The 19173-nt window shown below is 38.4% G+C and overlaps 1 protein-coding gene across 1 annotated transcript in view; it reads left to right on the top strand.

Annotated features, from left to right (window-relative positions):
- Nucleotides 1-19173, top strand: part of LOC101933868 (potassium voltage-gated channel subfamily KQT member 1-like) — a 730845-nt gene that overhangs the window by 451416 nt on the left and 260256 nt on the right. Inside the window, exon 17 of the mRNA XM_065584152.1 lies at nt 120-181. Within this exon, the coding sequence (XP_065440224.1) occupies nt 120-181 (62 nt within the window). The remainder of the gene's footprint in view (nt 1-119; nt 182-19173) is intronic.

Below are 19173 nucleotides of genomic sequence, written 5' to 3'. Positions count from 1 at the left end.
TCATCAATATCACCCTAACTTTTTACTAGCTTCTATTTTGCTTTAAATCCAATTAAATATACTTCTTAGTTTCAGCTTATTCTTTGTCTAATGACTGTCACAATTTTTTTTTCTTTTAGAAAAAGGGGTAGACAAAGGATACTATACTGTAGGAGCCAGACTGATCCGGTTAGAGGATAAGGTAAGTGTATGAAAGCTTTTTTTTTTCCCCCTGGCTAATGATATCTGATCTACAGAACTGCAAGATAATATCTTTGCATGATTTACTTTAGAACTATGGGGCACCATAATAAAGAAAAATATCCTAATTTTTGTAAGGGATTTGATGAAGTTACATTCTTATGTTGTTAGCACTTTTAACCATTTAACTGCCATGCAAACTTGATTCTTGATATCAAGTAGTAATACTTTCATGTTAAAGGTAGGTCACATAAGTCTGGTAGACAAATACTGCATAGTGACAAGGTGTCTGTCATTCCAGAATTAGTATATTAAAGATAATAGAGAGGCCATTATCAGCATTATTTGTAAATAGCAACAGTTGATATCTCAGTTTTATCATAGCAGACATTCTCCACTACAGCTTATTTTAACATTTGAGAGAAAGCCTGTCTGTGATCAAGGATATCCATTGGTTATGTGTGTCTCTCCCTCAAGTTGTTCATTTAGTTGTTTCTTTTTTGAATTATGTGAAGGGGGGAAAAAAGCGTTGGCTCTTCTTAAGAAACCACAGTGCACCTTACAAAAATTATGTCAAAATGATACAAAGGTGAAATTCCACCAGCCACCTAACGTTGAAGGAACTTTATCATAATAACACGGAAATATACAATGCTGTGATCTTGGATAACTGATTTACCTAGACTTTTAGTTTCTTGGACCTGTTTGGGTTGTGTCCTAGAGATAATATACTTCAGGGGCAAAGGAAACAATATATATTAGGTCTGGAAATATGAAGGATATCTGTGACAATACTTCCGTCAATTTGTGTGAGAAATAATTCCAAACATTGAAAGAGCGATTGCCTTACTAAATTAGTAGTATGTATGCTTCTGACTCCTCCATGTTATGAAGAAGAGAGATTAGTGTATCATTACTGCTTCTGCCGCTGGTCCAGGCTCAAGGCTTTATTGGTAATGGCTTCAGAAATTTTAATTTGAGATTCTCAGCGGTAGCTGGCTGGAAGAGGTAGAATGGTGTAACGGATGGAATACCGTGGAAAGTTCTCCCAGTGAATAACATGCTATATTGAATAATCCGCATTACAGCCCTTGTTCTTGTAGCTTAAACATATGCAAGCAAATCAAATTCTAGTAGTTTCCCAAAGGCTTTTATTTTCAGCCACTTTGCATCAACATAAAAGTTTTAAGGTGGTAAAATAATGAGGGATTTACATTATCATTATAAATGTCCATTATAAGCATGTATTGCCCACCTACTGAATGGGTTTATTTTGGAACCTATTTTGCAGGGTTCTTGGAGCAGCATCTACACTAGTTCAAAAATCCATGATAAAGCCATATTAACATTGATCATATATAAATATGATTTAAATATTGTTGTTGCGAGCTCAGTTTCAATTGGGGTTTGGGCAAGGCCTAACTGCTTTTCTGATTGATTGATTGATTGATTGATTCTAGCATAGCTTTTTAACTTTCCACATGTTGTATTGGAACTGCTGATTTCTATCTCTATATTTATTTTCTCCAGAACAATGAAGGGAATAAAAACATATGAAGATAATTTATTAGGTGAACCTGCAAAATGCATGCAGTGTTTCCAGCTTCCTTTAGGTGCTCAGAACAAACTACAAATACAAAATAAAGGCAAGCAGTGAAGTCTGCCCCACAATGAAAGCTAAATTGTTTGCTTTTTCGGTACAGCTTAACTTTCATTCGTTGTTCATGACATCAGTCCTATCTCAAGAATGTAACTATGGTATGCAAAAAAAGACAAACCTTTCTTGTTTGTTGTTTTTTTAAATGCGTGAATATGTTTGCATCTTTTTTGCACACAAGGCTAAAATATGTATGTTTACATAGTAGGAACAAGTTAGGCTTCCCAGATATCCCTGTTTTAATGGGACAATAGAAACTACCACATCCTGCTGTCAAACTGCTTCCCCTCAACCGTTTTCCCATATCACACCAATTCTTGTTTTAAATGGTTTTCCCTATGGCAAGTACTATGTACCCAAATTTGAAACAATTGGGAGTCAGGAAGGGCAAAGCAGTCTTCAGTCTCTAAGCAGAATAAATGGAGTGGGGGCATGTCTGACGTGAGGCTCCAGCTGGTAATGAAAAATGACCTGCCCCTTGGAACTTGGAAACCTTTGGGATGAACCCCATCGCCCTAGAGAAATTGTTTTAACATGCAGTCATCCGAGGCAGACATGGCAGCCTCCCAATCCAGTGACACATCTGATAAAATGACACACTTTTGGACAAAGGCTAATTGGTTTAGATTGATAAAAATGCAGCTATGGATTTTTATTTTTTATCCAATTAAAATCTTGTCTCAGTAAGCAGTTAACATGTTTCTGCTCCAGACTGATCTTTCCCACCAGCATTTTCTAGTAGATTGCTTTTACCTTTATGTACAAAAGGGGATTACACATAATTCACCCATTCAGAGGGGTGTGCATTGTTCTACACAGAGCCATAGTAATTGTCTGTTTATAATGTTTCAGAGAGAAACGAGGTATGGATGGACTTTAGTCTCTTTCGTTTAAAGATTTCTTATTGTTTTGGTTTAAGCTTCTCAACCTGCCAAGTACAGGACATAATTTAGGACAAAGACCCCAAAAAGGTGAATAAGTAACAGCAGTGCAAGAAGCTTGCAAAGATCAAAAAAACAATGGGGTTTTTTTCTTTAACATGAAAAACATTGTCTGTAACCTCAGGTTTAATCACTGTCAGTGCTTCTGAAGTAATCTTACAGTAATAAAAGTGTGATAAGAACAGGTTTGTGCAGGATGGAATAGCATGTGAGTTTACAGTGAAGGAGAGTTAACGTACCCTTGCGTAACTTTGTTTAAAACACTCAAAGCCTGGTGGGAGAGGGATAAAACATATGGTGGCAGATTCCAGACAATATGTAAACCCCCCAATATGTAAAAACATTAGTGCTATGTAAGGGTTTATTCCTTCATTAACATGGCATGTTGCGTAGTATAAGTTTACGCAGAACACTTTTCAACCTGCTCTTCTCAGAGTAGGTTATAAAAGGTGTATTTTGTTGTGGTGAGCATAATAACCTATTGTGGTGATTTTCAGAACACAGAGATGTGAACAAGAACAAGAATGGGGCTGCTTTCCCAATGATATGTGCCAATGATATGTGCCATTTGGCCGACCCTTCCTTTAGTTCAATGGCAGGGTTTAATTTTAAATTGGGGCATGTAGCCATTGACAGATTCTTTTGAAATGCATTAGGAGGGAGATCGTTTCCAAGATGATGTTCTAGAGTTGGCATTAGATTCTCTTTAAAATTGTACACTAATGCCTCTTTATGATGAAATGAGTACTATATCTTTTTCCCCCAAAAAATTAGAAACAAAAATCTTGATATACTGTGTCAAACTGCCCAGCAACCTATAAATAAAAACAGGAGAGAAAAGAATCTACAAATGGAAGGTTAAAAGGGACAGCTGTGTTGTCTTTGAAAAAGAAATCTATTAGGTATTTTTATAATTATATGGCAGTCTTCTTTATGTGGTATTTACAGTTATGATTTACATCCATATTACCATAACTATTTCCATGCTTACAGTCAACATGTGATAATGGTAGGAGCCAAAAACAACCATTTGGTAGCATTTAAAAAATGCAGAAATGCTCAGAGAAAGCAGGGCAGTAAAGTTGAACCCATCTGAGTAATGTGAGCCAGAACAAAAGCATGGTCCAAAATAAACAAATGAGGGGGTTGGATTGTGGTGGTAAGCTCTCTCTTTACCAATTTAAACAATAATTCTAAACTTGGGAGTAAAACGATGGGCTCTGAGAAGAGTGGTTTCTGTGCATCCTTCCTTTGGATAACAATAGCGAGATTGATGCTCAATGAATCTGACTCCTGCTGTAATTACATCAAGAGTCATTAAATAGTCATCATCACATTGTTTATCATGGTGGCGTCTGCAAGCACCACCATAGTTAAAGGTCTGTCAGCATTTCCATTATAAACCCTTAATTTGTGGGGTGGGGAGGAAGGGCATAATTCAGCTGTTTAAAAAAAATTGAGGCTGAAAATTAGTGTACAACAAGTCAATTAAAAAATCTGTTTGTGAGGGTTCAAGAATACATTAAAAATAAACCCACCAAATAAGTTTGCCAAGTTAACATTTTGGAGGGGAAGGACAATTGTGGAGTTAAATCGGGGTGGAGTTTTGTTGTTTTTGGGGTTGTGGTTTGGTTGGTGTTTTTTTGTTGTTTGTTTTTTGTTTTGTTTTTTTGGCACCCTGGTTGCTTAAATATTGATTCACATTTTATGATGAAACTTTTTACACAACTGATTTGTAATATGAGTTATTTGGTTTTGGTGTTTCAAAGAAACCAAAATAACTTAAACAGTTTGGCTGATGATGATGTGTTTGTGTCCACAATTAATGCAGTTAAACGTACCCACATTGTGCTGTTAGATCTCTAATGGAGAATGAGTAATATTGTCTATACATAGCCTCAACATATGCCACATTTGGTCCAAAGAGACAGTGTGAGAGATTTTGTGACTGTGAATTAAGAGAATACCACTAAAAGTGGGCCAAATTCGACTCTTATTTACACCAGTGTAAATCCAGAGTAGATCCATTGACTGTCCTCATAGCATGAAGTAATTTGACTAAAACTAGTGCCTAATTTGAAAAAGAAATCAAAAGAAATCTGCCAAATTTTGCTCTTGTTTACTTCAGTGGAGTTATTCTGGATTAACAGTGGTGTAAATGACAGTAAATTTGGTACAAGGATTTAAACCTAAAAAGACAAGGTTCCCAGTTCTGCCCTCACTCGCTATCGAACCCCACTCAATTAATTGGGTTTGCACAGGATGTAAGCAAACGCAGACTGATGCTCCAAAAGTTCAGTATTAAGGCTGAACAGAATTCTGTTTTCACTCCACTCTACAAAAGTATTGCAGGCAACCCAGTGGGGTGTGTGAATTGGTTTTCCACATATGCTGTAGTACTTAAACCCCATGGGACAGGTTAAGGACAGAATTTTAACCTGAGCTCTAACTCATGCTGATTTGATAAACTGGATCCTCAGCAATATTTAAATGTCCAGATTTTCTACTTGACTTCTCAGTGCAGAGATCACTGTGGCAGCCTAACCTTATTTTTGGTAACTCAAAAAGGTGATTTCAATGCTTCAGAAACATTCACTGATAAACTTTGTTTGCCCATCCCCAATAGTAGGGCATGGCAAAAATACAACCTACAAAATTAATTCTGCAAATACTGTGCATAGGATTAAAACACCTGAGTGTTTTAATTCATTTGATTTCTGAGATTGCTGGACACCATGTAGGACAAGAAGTCTAACTGTACAGTTCCTTTAAGAGAATGTTGTTGGTTTGAAACTTTTGGATCGAGGAAGTTTTGCTGCTGTTATACTCTCAAAGGATTTATGGGAATAAATATCACTTTATTAAACTAGTGTGAATCCAGGATAACTCTGTATTGACTTCAGAGGACATAATTCACATTTATAATAGGGTAACAAATACGAATAATGCCTAGATTAGCCAATAAACAAGTTTAGAGAGAGACCAGTGTCAAGCTGCCTGTAAAACATTTCTGACCCTGACAACGAATGTTTGAAAGTAGGGACAAATGTAAGAGTTTACTTTGATAAGTACTTTGAAACAAAAGAAAGGAATGTAGATACATAATATTTTAGAGTGTACAGTTGAACTAATCAAACTTAAATCCTCCCCTTAAGGTTCTTGTTATGGAGCCTAGTTTATGGATCATTGTGAGGTATCCTTTCTGCATTGCAGTAATTTGCATCTCCATGAAGATTCCCCCCCAAATAAACATGGGAAGCACATGAGCTCTTTCTGAGTTCTGTCATGAAAACTGGACAGAAATGGAATCTTCACTGCTAATTTTGAGAACCATGGTTTTAATCCAAAGCATAGTGAAGTCAGTGGCAGTCTGTCCTTGGAATATGGATCAGGCCCCAATTTTTTTTTTTTAAAGGGAGGGTGAAGGGAAGGGTTTGACATTGTGAATTTTTATCAGTACAACATTAGAGCACCATAAATCAAATGTTAAATAATTTAGGAGTCCTATAAATGAGCATGCAAATCATTATATCTGTTCCCCTGTGGCTGTATTGTCTGTTGATTAATGTCCAGGCATAATTAGTTTGATCCCATTTACAGCAGTCTCAAAGATTGCTGTGATTAGACAGACAGTATAATCTAATTGCTTTTCTGCTATCTTGGCTGAAATTATTTCAGTGGAACCTTTTTTTCCCTCAAAAAACCTATTAATCTTGCTCATGATGTCCTGCGGCATAAAATGGGGGCTTACACAGTATACACTTGCTTAGGTCATCAAACTGATAACTGAAAAGGCTGTGCCTACCTAAGTAAGATAAATGTACCTTTCATTTAGTGGAAATCAGTGAGAGATACCTGAAGAAGATATGTTCCATATTAACTGTGTCATTGACAAAATTTCACAAAATTGCTATAAACATTGTGAAAGATAGAAATAATTAAATGGTTTTAGAGCTGTTTATAAATAATGGAGCCCTGAGGGAATGGAATCTTTCCTGTGCAAAGTTGATTTAGGATATCTAATTCTAATCCATATCGAAGGGTCTGAACTGATTAACCTAGGGGAGAGCCTACTGTCCTACTGCCTAGCCTTGGGAAATTTTACAAACTCTGATTTCTTCATATTTCAATATAGTTTTTGAGCAAATTTGATGCTTCTGAAAGTGAGATTTTAAATATATAATAATGCAAAATACAGTTCAGGCTTAGCCACCCACCACCACCCCAACAACTCTGGCTCTGTCCCAATCCTGGTTTGTAGCACTCCCTGCCATTCCAGCCATGGTCTTCAATGCATGTTACCGGTTATGCTGAATGTGCTCAACTGTACACCAAAATAAAGCCCAAATTTCTTACAGTTAACATAAAATTACCGATGAAAGTTACTGGTGGTAGTGAAAATAGTTTAGCATTCTACACACTGTCTGTAGTAATTGATTGTGATAGCAATCAAGTACTTTTAATCAAATGCTAAGGGTCAGATAGTAACTAGCTGTAATGTGGCCATGCAGTGCAGAGAGGGACTAAGGACCCTACTCTGCCCATATGAAGCCCACATATGAGCCAGCCAGAATTTCAACCCTGTGTACAAGCACAAAGTGCATGAGGAGTAGTTAGAACCACAATTCTGGCACTAGCTCCCTACCGTTGTCTGACAGTTCTGCTGACTTAGCTCTTGCGGGGAGCATGCTGCACTGCTTACAACTATAGCAGAGTGCTCTCTCCCTATCACAACTGGAGAGCTCCAAGAAGCAGAGGGTAAATGTGATGCTGCACTCCATAATGTTTTATGGAAATATGCTTATGAGTGTGAATATAATATAACTGGAATATGCTTTTTGCACACAGTCTCTTGTAAGGTATCATTACAAAGCTTATAATCTACTGAGTGTGTTCATCCTATTTGTATGCATGTATCATACTTGTATCTGAAGCTAGAAATATAAAGTATAACTCTGAGGCCTATTGTCATTATGCAAAGTGTGGGCCATTGATGGTGGTTTAGAATCTTGATGGCTCCCATTGACTAGGATAATTGGTTGTAAATGGTCTGTTTACTTGCAAACCTTCCTGGGCAAGTGCGGGCCAGCCCTAGAAGAATGAAGGCTGGGGTCTCACAGCACATGTGACCATATCACCTGATACTGGAATCCATCTTAAACCTGGTGCTTTTCCATTTAGAGGGAGGGGTGGGGACCCAGAGAGACAAAAGATTCCCGCCTTGTGCCAAAGCTATAAAAGGGGGGCGGAACAGAACAAAGGAAGCTGCCTGTCATGAGAAAACCCCTAGTTACCAACTGAGCTGGAACTAACAAGGACTGTACCAGGGGACAGGATTAGGCCCAGACTAGGAAGGAGTCTAGCCTGTGAAAGAAGCTTATTGGAACATCTCTGAGGGTGAGATTATCTGTAATCAGTTTCTTGATGAATTAGGCTTAGACTTGCGTGTTTTTGCTTTATTTTACTTGATAACTTACTTTGTTCTGTCTGTTATTTTTATACTTAATAAAATCACTTTTGTTTATTCATTAACCCAGAGTAAGTGATTAATACCTGGGGGAGCAAACAGCTGTGCATATCTCTCTATCAGTGTTATTGAGGGCAGACAATTTATGAGTTTACCCTGTATAAGCTTTGTACAGAGTAAAACAGATTTATTTGGGGTTTGGATCCCATTGGGAGCTGGGTGTCTTGGTGGTGGAGATAGGAGACCTGCTGAGCAGTTTTTGATTAAAGCCTGCAGTTTTGGGGACATGGACCAGACCTGGGTCAGTGTTGCAGCAGGCTAGTGTGTCTGGCTCAACAAAACAGGGTCCTGGAGTCCCAAGCTGGCAGGGAAAATGGGCTCAAAGGTAACTTCAGCATGTCAGGTGACAGTCCCAAGGGGGTCTCTGTGACCGAACCCATCACAGTAAGTCTATTCTGTGAACTGGAGAAGTGTACTTTGCTGCTAGCATGCATAAAATAGCTATGTAGCCATGGCAGCATGAGCAGTGGGAGGGACTGGCTGGCTACTCCAGTGCTCCCATTTGAAACCCAAGGCATGTACTCAGGTTGATTAGCCCCTCCCACCATCTATGCCACTACAGCTACACTGCCATGGGGTTAGTGTATGGATGCTGGGTGGTGTTGGTGGCCTGTGATATACAGGAGGTCAGACTAGATGATCTGGTGATCGCTTCTGGCCTTAAGCTCTGACTCTTTTTTAGCACGCTAGCTCAATCAAGGCTAGCGCAGGTGTATCTACTTGATTGGGAAATTACACCTCCAGGTCCAGTGCAGACATACCCTGAGACACAGGGTTTCCGAATGGGGCAGTGCAGCTCCACACCACCATTGCTGCTACTTATTTAATACTATTATTATTACTAGAGATGGGCAGAAAATTATTTTCCCATCTCATGAGAATTTTTGAGATTTCAAAAAAAAAATCCCATTTCCAATTGGGGTAAAAGTCAAGATCTTGAACATTTTTGCAAAACAAAAATCTCCCAAGAGAAAAGAAAATTCAGAGGAGGTCAATTGAAATATTTTGTTTAAATACGTTTTTAACGTTTCGTTTAGATTTCAATTTTTTATATTTTTTTACATTTTTACTATAAATTAACTTACATCTCAAAATGAAAAGTTGTTTCAGCCCAAAAAATTGAACTTTTTTTGTTCTGAAAATATTTAAAATGTCCCCTTTTGACAATTTTGAAACTTATTTTCAAAATGTATTCAAAATTGGAAATGTATTGAAACTAATCCTGTCTCACGAGCGGTTTCAATTTTGATTAATTGGCATTTTCCAAAAAAAAAAAAACCCTCAAAATTCTTGACCAGCTCAAATTATTATGTATTATTATTAAGTAATTTAACTCTCAAAATTATTTCCCAAAATATTAATTTTAAGTCATTCATAATTATTTAGGGTTGCATTCTGCAAGTGCTCCTCCTAAAACTGGTTGGAATTGTTCCAAAAGAATATTTTTCCATCAGAAAGTGCCAATTCATCAAAAGTTAAATGATTAGTGGAAACATATCACCTGCTACGAAAAATCATTTTGAAACAAAAATTGAATATACGTGTTTCAATTTTCCATTTTGAAACCCTTTTTGAAAGCTGAAATAAGAATGAAATGTTTTCATTTTGATCAGGAGAAATGTTTCGATTGAACCAAAATTAATTTATTTGTTTCTTTATTTATTTTATTTATTTCGGTTTGCAGGATATTTTGATTCCACCCCCTGTTGTGGAGTAGAAGATATTTTGAAATCACAGAACTCTTTCCTGAACAAAAAAAGTCTGGTTCCTGCACAGCTCTAGCTCCACCCATAGAACTCCTTTCAAAATTATGTGGCCTCTCTGCACAGAGCCCTTTCAGGATCAGTAATTAAAATGACAGTGCTTACTTATTTATTTGAGCGCCAGATTTTTAAAGCATTGGCCTCTCCTTGCACCAGCTGGAAGAAATATAATTGCCAAATCCACATTTTAATTAAACTAATAGCTATTTGTACTTGCAGTTGAATTTATGCATTTTTTGCAAGTACATTTTAGGGTGTGAGGTTTTTGGAATTAGTCCCTGAGTGTCTGTAATGGATTTTATCATTATTAATTGTAACTGCATAGATACATTGTGACAAAAAGTACAGGAAATATGGTTGTGCAGTACATGTTAGAAAATTACTTAACCTTATAAAAAGAGTTTTGAACAGGAGTTCTGTGATGGTCCACTCCAAAGTGTATACAGTACCTTGGGTGGGAAATGGTCACCTAGTTTAAGAATTAATCTCCATGTTCTTATATGTTCATGTTATGGCATCTGGGGTGAGGGAGGAAAAAAGGCAAAGTGTTGTGAAGAAACCTAGAAGCACTGTCCCCAGTATTCTCCACTGGAATACGGTTTGAGACACATTACTTCTAGTCACACAAGTGGGACAAAGTGGTGACACAGATAAAGAGTAAATCATTACAGTATATTCTCAGTAATGTAATTTTGTTTCTACTGGCAAATAACATAATCATGGGGTTTTTTTCGGTTAGAAGTCATTTTTAAGGTACTGTGGGCTGGGAGGTACTAGTCTTCCCTGTGTTATTCAACATGTCTGTTAAACATTCAGCAGCCTGAGGACTAAGGGATGAGGTAGCGTAGGATACATTATGCGTCTTTTCATTTGTTGTCTAGCGTCTAGTACAATAGGGCTCTGATCCTTGATTGGACCCCTTGGCAATACCACAATACCTAATAAATCATAATCGGTCAGTATTATCCTGCACATAGTGATTTAACTCATACTCAGCTGGTTTTTGTCATTCTCAGTTAATATTTTACCACAGATTAAATTGCACTCATATAGAATAATGATGCTGTTGTAAGGACTGAAAGTGAGGAAGGTTGGCCCAATGGTTAGGCCACTAACCTCAGACTTGAGAAACCTGGATTCAAATTCCTTGCTTTGCCATAGCCTTCCTAAGTGACCCTGAACAAGTCACATAGTCTATCTGTGCCTCAGATTCCCATGTGTAAAACAGGGATGGCACTTCTCACCCGGACAGGGGTGCTGAGGATAGATGCATTAAATATTCTAAAGTGCAGTAAAAGGGGCCATTTAAGTCCTTTAGACAGAAGTGAAAGCATTTTTAATGTGATATTTTAGACACTAAAACAAAGCTTTTAAGTATCCAATGCATCTCTGTAGACTCACTCCTCCCCATGGTCTCTCACACAATCTTTGTTTTCATTTTAAATGCCTTTCTGAGCTCTACCTGTGAACTGATTGCTGGAGTTTTCGATTTCTTGAATCTGAGGAGCAGAGTCTCTGCAGCTGGATTTGAAGTTGTAAAGTTTCAACATGCTGCCTTGCCACAAAATGGTAACTGCAATCTGACAGTTCAATAGGAAACTGCCGTGTCCTACTGTTTGTCCTATGGGTCTAGCATACTTCACAAACAATGGCCTTGTATCATGTAGATGAAGTAATCCCCTCTAAAAATGTGCTGACTGGATGGGCTAGTGTTTAAGATACAGTACGAAGTACTGAACTGGCATCCTCCTGTTTGCTTAACAGACCTGTAGCCCATCATTAAAATACACCCTATGGAACAAACCAGTGGTTAGAGTTTTGGCATTTCCAAAACCTACAATTGCGAATGCTGCAAGTCCTGTAGCATTTTCTCTTGTGACAATGTATTGACAAAAATAAGACATTGGAAATGACATTAAAATAGTATGGTTTCACTTGAAGCGAAGAGGATAGCGTTTTTTGTGCCGTGGAATTTGATGTGGAAAATGTTGTCATTGTGAATTGTGCAGTTTCATATGCTCTAAATTTTCCATCATTCACAAAAGTTTACTTCTGTTTATTGTCATAGCTATCTCTGTTCAAAAACTGGGCCTGCTTTCTTCCATTTTAACTTGGTCATTGGCCTGGGTTTGCTTGAAAAAAAATTGTGTATCTTGCCAAAAACATTCTACAAAATTGGGCTCATTTTTGTGTTTGCAACAAAGTATGAAAAAACTTCAAGTATAGTAGTTTGGCATTTTTAATATCTGTTTCATACATCTCCAGTGTTGGGGGAGTGGGAGAGCACTATATCATTTCTACAGATTGGTCATGCTTCTGGGCTACTTAATAAGTTACACTGATGGGGTCTATAGCAAGTCATGCCATGTCCTCTTCTATACCAGTAAGCTATAGCTCACGGCCTGATTAATGAGCTGGTGGAGGGGCGTGTACATATGTAGAAGTGGGAATAACAAGGTTACAATGCTCTGGCCTTTGATAAGGATCAAGCAAAATTTCTGTCCTCCTACTCTGAAATACAAATGATATGGGCATGAACCTGATCTTTTTCTGTGTCTCTCCTGTATGTTGTCATATAAATAACAGCATAAATTGCAGAGGGATATTGTAATGCTATAGTCCTGAAGGAGAAGATAATTCTTCTTGTAGCTCCTCCAGCAAAGAGATAACAGATGGTCCGATGGGTGAGGTGTCATCTTTCTGAAGAGAGAGAGAACACAGTTCTTCAACAGGTGTGGTAATTAAAAAGCCCATGTCCCCTTTTTCAAGAGTAGGGCTGTTAGCCCTCGCAACATCCAGTGTGGGGTGACTACATTCTTGTCTACATCTCTTCTGTAGTTGCCCCTGTCATGAACTATTGATTTGAGATGCTGAACATTTCATACAAGGAATGACTGCACATATAAAAGTGTTGCCAACTCTCATGATTTTATCACGAGTCTTGCAACATTTGATTGTTTACTTAAAGCCCCAGCTCCTGGAATCAAGTAAATTCTTGGGACTCTTACTTTCTTTCTTTTGTTTGTTTGTTATAAATGAAGAGTAAGTTTCTAATCCTTCTGGTTGTGCAGACAAGTTAGAAAACTTGACCACGAAAGCCTCAAAAAACAGAAGGTAAATAAAATGAACCTAGAATGTTGTTGTTAAAAAAACACTCTTGATTTTTTTTAAGCAAATCTCTTGATATTTTGGGGCCTGACTTGTGATTGGTGATAGTGCATATGTAGTATATATAATAACTCTATATAACTTATAAAAATTCTCCAGTAAAAAGCTTGGACATTATAGTGTCTTTAGATTAGTCAATGGATTATTATTTTTTTAAACTGAAACACATTTTATCATCACCAGAGTATTTTCAGGCTGGTGCTTTTTGCTTAACTAAAAAGATGTAATTTAAATACTTTTCTTATCAAGGTTGGGCCAGTGTAAACCCTTGCTCATAAGCCACCCTGATTATATGCAATGTAGAATGAAGCAGCAGCCCATATTCTTACTCAACCTTCTTTTAAAATCCCTTAGCATAAAGCTGCATATTAATGTTAGTTGTATTACTAAATTTCAAGGTGCCTAGTGGCTGCAGCCTATAGATGCTGTACAAAACTTGTCACCATATGTACCACAGATGGCAGCCAGTTTTGTCTGTCCAAGACCAAAACTAAAGTCTTTGAAAAGGAAGGCCTATCGAATTAAGTAGGCACCACGAGTGTAGCCAGGAGCGCCGCCAGCTTTTCTGCCGCCCTAGGCGGTGGAAGGTCCCACCCTGAAATGCCGCCCCCCACAGAGGCGGTGGTAGGTCCCACCGCTGAAATACCGCCGCGGTCGCTGCCCCCCCAAATTGTAATGCCCTAGGCAACCGCCTAGGTCACCTAATGGGTTGCGCCAGCCCTGAGTGTAGCACTAATTCCTTGTTCTTTTTGTTCACAGTCTGCCTCAGCATTTCAAATTAAACAGAAAAAAATATTTATTTTCTGTTGCTTTTGATTGCTTTTAAAATAATGTAAAAGTAGGATCGTTTTTTGGTTAATGCCCAGAAATGGGATACAGAAGATCCTGATTCTATTCCCAGCATGGCCACTCACCATCTGTATGAATTTGGGCAAGTCACTAAGGACCTAATTTTGAATGGGCAGAAGCCCAGGACTCTATCCAAAAGGTATACTCAATTGCATACCTAATTTGTGATCATAATTACCTTGGTTACATGTGCAAATTGGATATCTGTGTTTAAAAATGCATGACTAACAGTCCATTTGTGCGTGACATGACTTGATTTGTAACCAGTATTGCACAGAGTTCTTCTGTGTAAGCTTGAAAGCTTGTCTCTCTCCAACAGAAGTTGGTTCAATAAAAGATATTACCTCACCTACCTTGTCTCTGTAATTACTTCTCCCGCCTTGTCTCTCTAATTACCGATTTGCACATGCATTTTTAGTAATTGTGTACATGAATTAGGCAATGATGTGTATATTTTTTTCATGTGGTTCTGGATTCTGATGTCTGCTTTTTATGTCTCTGTGCCTCTTTATTCATATGTAATTTGAAGATTATACCTACCACACAGGGTATTAGCAAAAACAATGAGGAGTCCTTGTGGCATCTTAGAGACTCACACATTTATTTGGGCATAAGCTTTTATGGGCTAGAACCCACTTCATCAGATGCATGGATTGGAATATACAATAGTGGAACATCTGTTCATGTATTTATACCTGCTCCTGTATATTCCACTCCATGCATCTGATGAAGTGGGTTCTAGCCCACGAAAGCTTATGCCCAAATAAATGTGTTAGTCTCTAAGGTGCCACAAGGACTCCTCGTTGGTTTTGCTGATACAGACTAACACGACTACCACTCTGAAACCTGACACAGGGTAGGGTATTGTGAGAGTATATTCATTAATGTCTATAAAGTGGTCAGATCCTGAGATAGAAGACACTATAGAAATATAAAGTAGTAGTTGTTGTTGTTGTTTATTTGTTGTTAAGCACCCTCTGGGACCCTGAGCACTGTTATGTAAAGACATGTTGATTTTGACATAGTTATATACTGTAAAATATCAGAAAGAATAATTGTTTAGATGTTGAGAGCAGCATTTATTTCCAAGCCTGGTAACAGGATGACACACAAGGTAGATAGAATGTAGGATTGTTCCTGGAGTCCCATTGAAGTTTTATCTGAGTTTGGATTGCAGTAACAGTCCTGTGTCCCCCTCACATGCAGCAATATCAACCAGCTGGTGGGAGACATACTGTAAGCTGACAGGAATCATTGCTAACCTAATACAGTCATAGCATATACAGAATATAGTATTCCATATACTGCTGTCTGATTTCCTTCCCTAACTTGGATGGTAAAAATCAACTTCTTGTATTTGGAAGGTAATTTTCTATCCCAAAATATATTCCCTAGGTTTACTTAATTTTACTAGGTGGTTTTGTAGCCTGACCATCGCTCAGACTGACTGGAGTTCTTATTATGTCATTTAGCAGAAAACTCCCTTGTGTGGAGAGGGTTTTTCTTCCTCTTTTTTCCCCCATAAATCCATAAATACACACGAATGTCACAAAACAGAAGTAAAGCCAGCAAACTTCATATTTTGAGAAACGAAAACTGGATATGCTTATTAGAATTTCTCTGGAATGAGGTCATTTATGTCAGAGCAGGAAATGTACAAAATAACATGGGACAGGAAAATCAAGACTCTGTAAAATACTCCAACAAATTTGGTGCATTCATTACTCCCTTAATATGCCTCCAGTGTAATCTACAGAGCCCACAAAAGACCACGTTCTGTTTATGTATGTACAAAGTTCTATATATCTAACACACATAAGAGTAGCAATTTTACTAGTGGGGAAAGATTGTTGTGGGCCTTTTATACAGCATATAAGTTTACATATAATGAGTCCACTTACAAGAATGCTGAACCATGAAAAGCTGTTAAAAATGTCATGGTTATACTAATTTTGTATTAAAAGGGAAAGTTCACTTTAAGTTATAGCTCCAAAAATTTCACTACTCATTCATGCTTTTTATTTATTTATTTATTTATTTGTGAATGTATAATTGGCTGCCTCCAAAAATGTCACAGTAGGAGGGAAAAAAAGTTCATTTTCCTTGGCTTGTGCACTGTTGCTATTCCTGTGTTCATTTGGCTTGGCTCAGAAAATGAAATGCTACAGTCTGAAATAACTTTTTATATGTTGACATGTGCATTTAACTAGAATAAGCAAGCAGAGTGGACTAAGTTGGATTCAGCGACTAACAAAATATATCTTATATTACACCTTTTAATACATCTGACTACATTTGTGATTATTTGTTCATTTTTAATTTTAGAAAGTCTGTGCATCCACCTATCAGAGTTATGCAGCACATTCTCACAAAGTCTCACAGGAAGACATTAGACCAGAGATGATAATACATTTAAAAAAAATCAGATTCTTGCTATATATTTAAGATTTTATATATTGAAAATATAAAGCCAGACCTGACAAAGAGCTGTGTGGAGCTTGAAAGCTTGTATCTTTCACCAAAAGAAGATATTACCTCACCCTCCTTTTATATCCTGCTACCAACACAACTACAAGAACATCGCAAACAAGAAAAACTAAAGTGAAGTTACTAACAGCAAAGGTGTCTCAGCTCCCCTGCAAAACAGCTTCTGTGCACAGTGATCTTTTTTCTTCCATCATATACATTGTGAGCTGGGTGGTGGCTTTTCCACTTGATAGTGCATTATGGGTGCAGAGGAGCAGCACTTGACTGACAGTTGCCTGAGGCAATCTGCCTGTGCAGTCAGACAGAATGCTTCCAAGGCTTTGGGAAAGTGAGCTAAGACGTAATGCATGATTTGAAAGGGTGCATTGTGTGCTTTTCCTAAAGCCAGCTTCCAGGTGGCAGTGGGTATGGAAGTGGGTTGTGTCTGTGGATATGCCCCATATTGCAACGCATGCTCCCTCTGGAACACTGCTACAGTACTGCAAACTTTTGCCATTTTGTCAAACAGCTCATGGAATTGGTGCCTTTCTTCAAGCCCCAGCTCCAGAAGAAATCTTAGCTTTCATTTTTTTTAAAAGTTAGTTTCTGGCCCCCATGCAGAGAAAAGTTTGAAAACTGAAAAAGTGAAGCGAGTGTAGCCTAGAGTTTCAGAAGGCTGTCTCAGGCGGTTATGGAAGCTTCTTCACTGGAGGTTTTCAAAAGGAGGCTGGCAGGGCCGGCTCTAGCTTTTTTGCCGCCCCAAGGGCTGCCAGACTGCCGAAGCAAAAAAAACAGCAACAAAAAAACGGCAGCTGCAGGGAGCACGTGGAGGGAGGTCAAGGCGGCTCCCAGGGGGGTGAAGGGCGGCGCCCGCCCGCTCCCTCCGCCCATGGGCAGCCGGGTGCTGCAGCCACTCGCAGCCAGGCGAGAGGGGCTCCCCCATCCGGCCTTGGGTGCCTCTCTCAGCCAGGCAGGCAGAGACCCCGGGGGCTGCAGGAGGTGCTGGCTCAGCCACTCCTTTAAAGGCGGCTCGGCCGGGCCTAGATAACGACTCGCTGGAAGACCACTGGCTGAGTAGCTGTGCAGAGGTCTCTGCATATCCCCTATGTACTTCAGAAAGCGCCTCCATATCAGCCCCACATAGGCAAGCCCGGAAGACTGCAGTTGATTAGTCTGAGAGTGGGCCATGGGAGGGGCCGCAGATATCATTTTATGTGGGTCCAATGGCTTCAGTGCTCCATGGAGCATGTCCTATAGATGGAGCACTGCTCTGAGACTCAGGAAACCTGGGTTCTGTTCCCAGCTCAGCCACTGTGTGACGTTGGGTAAGTCACTTCCACTCTCTGTGACTCTCTCTCACCCTTTATCTGTCTTGTCTAGTGAGATTGTCAACTCTTAGTAAGAGATACTGCCCACTCCAGTGTGAATCAGTGCCTGGCACAATGGGACCCTGATCTCAGTTGGAGTGGAGTACTGGTATTAATGGAGTGGAGTACCAGACCCATGTGTGTTCATTTCACAGAGTGGAGCTTATACCTCACTCTGGTACTCCACTCCATTAATACCAGTTTTATGCCATTGTAACTCCATTAATTTCAGTGCAGTTAGACCAAAGTAAAACTGCTGTAACAAAGTAGAGAAATAGACCTCTGTGTGTGTATTTTCATGTGTATTCTCTAGATATTGTGTAACTTATTTCTCATCCAACTCTTTACAAACATAGCAGAACACGCATGCCTCGCTGAGGACTTTATAGATACCAAATTTAAAATGTTATAAGAAAATATTTCTAACTTGTCCAAGAGCCCTTTTAAAAAAAATTAAAAGTATGAAAAGAACTTTCTTTCACTCTTTTGTTTTTGTTCTTTTATGCTTTGATATCTCAAAAATGGATTAATAGAATTTTACCACCTCTTCCCCCATGAAAAAACAACAACCTTGAACTGAAAACAAAGAATTTCATCCAGAACGTTGATGATTATTATAGAATTTGTAGATACCTGAAAATAGAAGTTTAGAATGAAAGTGCCCTGTTTGTCGTAAATATAGTGTTGCTGCTGGAACATAACACACACACACACACACACACACACACACACACAAAGTAACACAAAGTAACACAAATTACATGAGACAGACTATAGTGTAGTGCAATATACAAGTAGACCACTAAATGTAGGGATAATCAAATGAAGCATAGGATTTTGAATGAGCTTGTAAATACTTTGTAATTTCAAATAAATTAATGTGTTAAGTACATGTCCCCCAAGGCATCTATAGATTTATTGAGGGGTGGTGTCTCCCATGTCTCTGAGAGATATTTATGTCTGTGAAACATAGTTTACTCCCTTATATTTTTAAACTTTGGGGTTTTTAAAGCTATTTTAAGATGATTCTGTGTTCTACTTGTACAGAGTTGAAGTTGTAGAAAGTTGTGGTCTTCAGCTGTGTTTGTATCAAATTCATTTATAAACAACAATTTCAGCTGACGGTTGGACTAAAAATATTCCAGGGACCTAATTCTGAAGTCCTTACTTTTGATTCAGTCCGTACGCAGGCAAAACTCCCATTGAACATGGGCTCATTAGTAGTAATCATATTAAAAATGTGAAGATGTGACAT

Source organism: Chrysemys picta, chromosome 1, assembly GCF_011386835.1.
Source record: "Chrysemys picta bellii isolate R12L10 chromosome 1, ASM1138683v2, whole genome shotgun sequence".
In the NCBI taxonomy this organism is placed as follows: Eukaryota; Metazoa; Chordata; order Testudines; family Emydidae; genus Chrysemys; species Chrysemys picta.
This window is presented reverse-complemented; position numbering and strand designations above follow the sequence as displayed.